Source organism: Cryptomeria japonica, chromosome 5, assembly GCF_030272615.1.
Source record: "Cryptomeria japonica chromosome 5, Sugi_1.0, whole genome shotgun sequence".
Taxonomy (NCBI): domain Eukaryota; kingdom Viridiplantae; phylum Streptophyta; class Pinopsida; order Cupressales; family Cupressaceae; genus Cryptomeria; species Cryptomeria japonica.
Window position 1 is genome coordinate 841,226,441 of NC_081409.1, and position 4,411 is coordinate 841,230,851.

Here is a 4,411-nt window from a genome sequence, read left to right on the forward strand (position 1 = left end):
ACCGTTTTGCCTTCCCTTGTCTATGCAAGCCAAAATACTCACTAACCCATATATATCAATACTCCAAATTTATGAAAAATAAATAAAAAATGTTAAAGCAAGACCAAACAAAGAGAATAATATTGAAAGAGAGAATGATTAAGTTTAAGATAAAACCTTAGAAGTCAAGCATGCATTATTAAAGTTTATCCAGACCTATCTTTTTATTCTAATCTTAAAGTTTTTATATAATTTTAAATTAATACATTTATATGAGAGGTATAAATTTAGAATTTAATATGTGAAGAAGTAATAAAGAATAGTGTCCCCACACATATAAAAAGGGGTTCTATTAAATTTGTTTCAGTGGGTGTAGCACACAATATATAAAATCACCACTGAACAACTAGGCTATTGTGAAAAAATCATTTTCGTTAAATTTCTACGTAACATCAAGAAACTTGAGAGATGGGAATAATCTGGTAAATGGGATTTAATTGGGTAATCGTGGGACCCAGATTTAGAAAATTAGCAGTCGGTGACATTACACAAATTAACCAATAATTAAATGGGAGATCAGATTGGTCGACGTTCGACGTACAATTTAAAAACTCAGTAAATTCACCAGATCTTATATCGTTGCGTATTTGCTGATGTATGTATATGGGCAGGCCCTGTGCAAAGTTCAGAAACCCTAAAACCAAAATTTCCAGGACCTGGATAACGCAAATTCTATGAAAAACTCTGCAAAAGAAAAACCCATGTCTAGCAGTCGGGTGCTTACTGTGTTAACACAGATCATGGTGATGGCTGTGGTGATAGCTATTATATTGTTGTTCATTGGCATAGGAGTTCTGATTTTAATTCATCTCTGTATAGTTGGAAGGGCTTTCAGAAGAAGTTTTAGGTCAAACATAGGTGGGGTTTCATCAGTTTCTGCGACTTCTTCTGCTGTTAGAGTTGGTGGTGTTGTTAGTGGAAATAGTAATGGCGGGATGTCTGAGAAGGATGTGCAGAAGCTGCCTTCATACAAACATGAAGAACGTGAGTTTTTTGCAATGGAAGAATATGATAAAAACAACAGCAGTGGTAATAAGTTTGATCGCACAGAGTGTGCTGTTTGCCTTGATGGGTATGAGAGGGGTGATACATGCAGGTTGTTGCCTGTATGTAGGCACAGTTTCCATGCCAAGTGTGTGGATGCATGGCTGTACAAGAACCCCATGTGTCCTATTTGCAGGACTAGTGCCGAGCAGGAGGATTGTGGGGAAGGGGGGAAGGAGGGGTTGGAATTGGGCGGAGGCGGGGTTTGTGAAGCAAGAAGGGTAGGCGTGGAATTGGCTCTTGGGATGGGAGAAGAGGGCAGGTCTGGTTTTTATCAAGTTTCTGAGACCATTAATTCCACTTTACCAAGATCTGTTCCTTCTAGTCCTGCTGGTGATGAAATAAGGTATGTGAATATCTAGGATCTGAGCTGAAGTTGTGGTATGTTCATTGATTCTGCTGCAACATCAATGTTAACTTTTGGGGATGGAAACAGAGGAAAAATGGAATCCTTTCGGTGCTCCACTTAATATATGTATGTGAATATATGTATTTATCTATACAGAATGAATCGAGATGTTACAATTGAGCTGCATGGAATTTTGGGTTCAAGTTTTCAATTCAAAATTCATTACTACGTCAGGACTGCAATGTTGACATTGTTGATCCAAAGCAGGGGGAACTTGAAATTTATTGGTGCTTTTCTTCATTTATGCATTCCTAATGGATCACTGCTTTAGAACTGAGGTTCATACCGTGATTGGCTCAGGGTGCGAATCAAAAATAGTAGTATCTAGACTAGGACTGTCACTTTTGTAGAAGACTGATGTAAATATCTTCTGAAATCTGAGATCGGTGTACTTACTTACCTGAGCCCCTGATGCTTTAAAAACATAAAGCAGCTTGTTTTTCACATTAGTTTTATTGGCTCGGGTACTGTTAATATATGTAAAAAGGCAAGTGGGACATGTTTATGCTTTGTGCTTTTGGCCATAAAATGAACTCAATGTCACGTCTCATTGACATTAGCTGTAATTTTTCAAATGCTAATATTAGAGCATATCAAAGCCCTGGTCTCATTCTTTTATAAAAGTGCAGTACATTTATTAGCTGGAGCAGAGGATTATACCCTTGATGCAATCTCTTTATTAAGTGCAGTTCATTTGTTTCACCTTAGCTGAGAAAAGGACGCTTTAAGAAATTGTAAAACAAAAAAATTGCCAGGGAAATATGACTTCGTGATTTTCGGAAGTGTTGGAACAAAAGGCTTTTGGAGGCAGCTGCCTGAGGGTAGAAATGACATTTACTTCTAGATTTCTTTAAAAATCCTATTATCAGGATGAGAGAGATGGAAGATTACAGAGCAACAGCTCATTCATCATTGTGATAGAGACCCAATATAATTTTTAAATTAGCATTATAGACCTCAGGTAGTATGGGGTTTTTGGTACACACCCAGGGCTCAAATATGAACACAAGCATATCCATCAGGGCATCCCAGGCATAACAAGAACCTAATAATTACAGGCTCATGTATAGACTATAGAAGTTTCAAGCCTAAACACTAAAACCTACTATCTACTTGAATGCAAGGGCTAGGAAATTCAGGTACATAACATGCTTGTGAAGAATGGTGAAGGCAGGAATAAAACCCCTAGGGCAAGAGTTTTTCTTATGCGTCGGTTCAGAGTATGCTGTATGCTCTTTCCCAGAGAAGAGGCAGGCTGTCATTTTCTGCTCTTAAATGAAAGGACGAGGTGTAAGTTTTTAAGTCATGGTCAAGCAGACATCGATTAGGTCTATAAGACACCATCTTGAAGCCCACAATTGTTGAGGTTTGTACTTCTGACCTTGTATGGTGTAAGTTAACTTGGACTTGCAATCTTAACAGTAAATTGTGTATATGGCAATAGGGATGTGTACCTACAAAGGAACTTTAATTTTCCATTTTTCATCACTAAGCTTAATATTAAATGATTTGTCTAAATTGTAGCAAATCCTTCGTGTAGAGGATGTCATAGCTTCACGCCAACTTGTTTACAAATGAATCTGCAAAATATTTATGCGCCACTTAAACGTAGGAGCAGATGCAGCTTGTCGATATTGAGTGAGTTGCCTGGAGTGCATCTTATTACCTTTTCAATTAAGATTATTGGTGGATGTTTCGTCAAGGGCAACCCAAGGATTTTAAGGATTTGTAAAAAATTTGCACTCCCTCTTTCTCAAACGCTACATTTCTAATTGATTGCTTATAAATACCTGGATACACAGCTCAATTTAGAGTGATATCCCATGCAAAGGCTATTGCTCCAAAGTTTTGCCTTTTGTTGCAGGCAATTAACACGGTAGGAAATCATAAATGAGAATTTTTTTTAAGGTGTATTCTATTAGGCCTGTCTACATTATGGAATTGCTCCTAATATCATATTTGCTTGTAGCTGAAGGAAATAACAAACATAGATATATAAATATTGTCAAATGTATACGATATTACAAAACTCATGAAATAAAAAATCCATGTCATCATATGATCATCATCAAATGTTCCATACAAATACCAAAGGTAAATACAACTACAAGCCTATGGCTCAGAGGAGCCTGCACCCTCCGGCCCCGCCCCCCTGTGAAGGTGTCTAAGGTAGGTCCTAGATGATTCGACAACCATAGCTGCTCCCCATGACACCATGCCATGCTCACCAACATCATGAACATCTGTGTCACTATTTGCCTCTGAATCTCCTGTCTCCGCTCGTGCTCTCTGCTCCTCCTCTGCCATGGCTACAGTCTCAGCCTCTATATCTACCTGGTCGATCCAATCAGTGTCAGATTCGGAGGTTAAATTTTCCCTACTTCTATTGATGCAGTTTCCCCCCATATTTTTTGACGGGGGTTTGGGGGCAGCGCCCCCCAGGTGGGGTCAAGGGGCATCGCCCCTTGCGGGGTCAAGAGTAACCTTGATTTTTCTCATTCTCATGCGGAGGTTGTAGTGAACAAAGACGAGATCATTCATTTAAAAAAACTTTTTAAAATGTTTTTTTTGGTCATTTTATTTAACCCAGCCGGCTGCCGAGTTTCAAGCATTGGACTCGCCGAGTTTGGCAATTTTAGGCCAAACTCGCCAACTCGGCGAGTCTGGCGAGTTCGCCCCCTAGACTCGGACGAGTCCGAGTCCGAGCTCACCAGACTCGGGGGCATAAATCGTACTTGGACTCGCCGAGTTTGGCAAATCTTGGGCGATTTTCCGATCTCTGCTGTGAACTGCTCATTTGCATACCTTGAATGCAAGTTGATGGTGGTTTTGATTTTTTGACAAGACACATTTGTTCATTAAGAGAAATCATATAATTTGGGATCACTATCTTACACATCTCAATCTCTGAATCCCTGT

The 4,411-nt window shown here is 39.1% G+C and overlaps 1 protein-coding gene across 1 annotated transcript; it reads left to right on the forward strand.

Annotated features, from left to right (window-relative positions):
* Positions 1-580: 580 nt before the first annotated feature.
* LOC131042068 (RING-H2 finger protein ATL56) lies at positions 581-2,134 on the forward strand. The gene has a single exon (XM_057975373.2). It carries the CDS (start codon positions 714-716, stop codon positions 1,443-1,445), a length of 732 nt encoding a protein of 243 aa, XP_057831356.1. The 5' UTR covers positions 581-713; the 3' UTR covers positions 1,446-2,134.
* Positions 2,135-4,411: the final 2,277 nt, after the last annotated feature.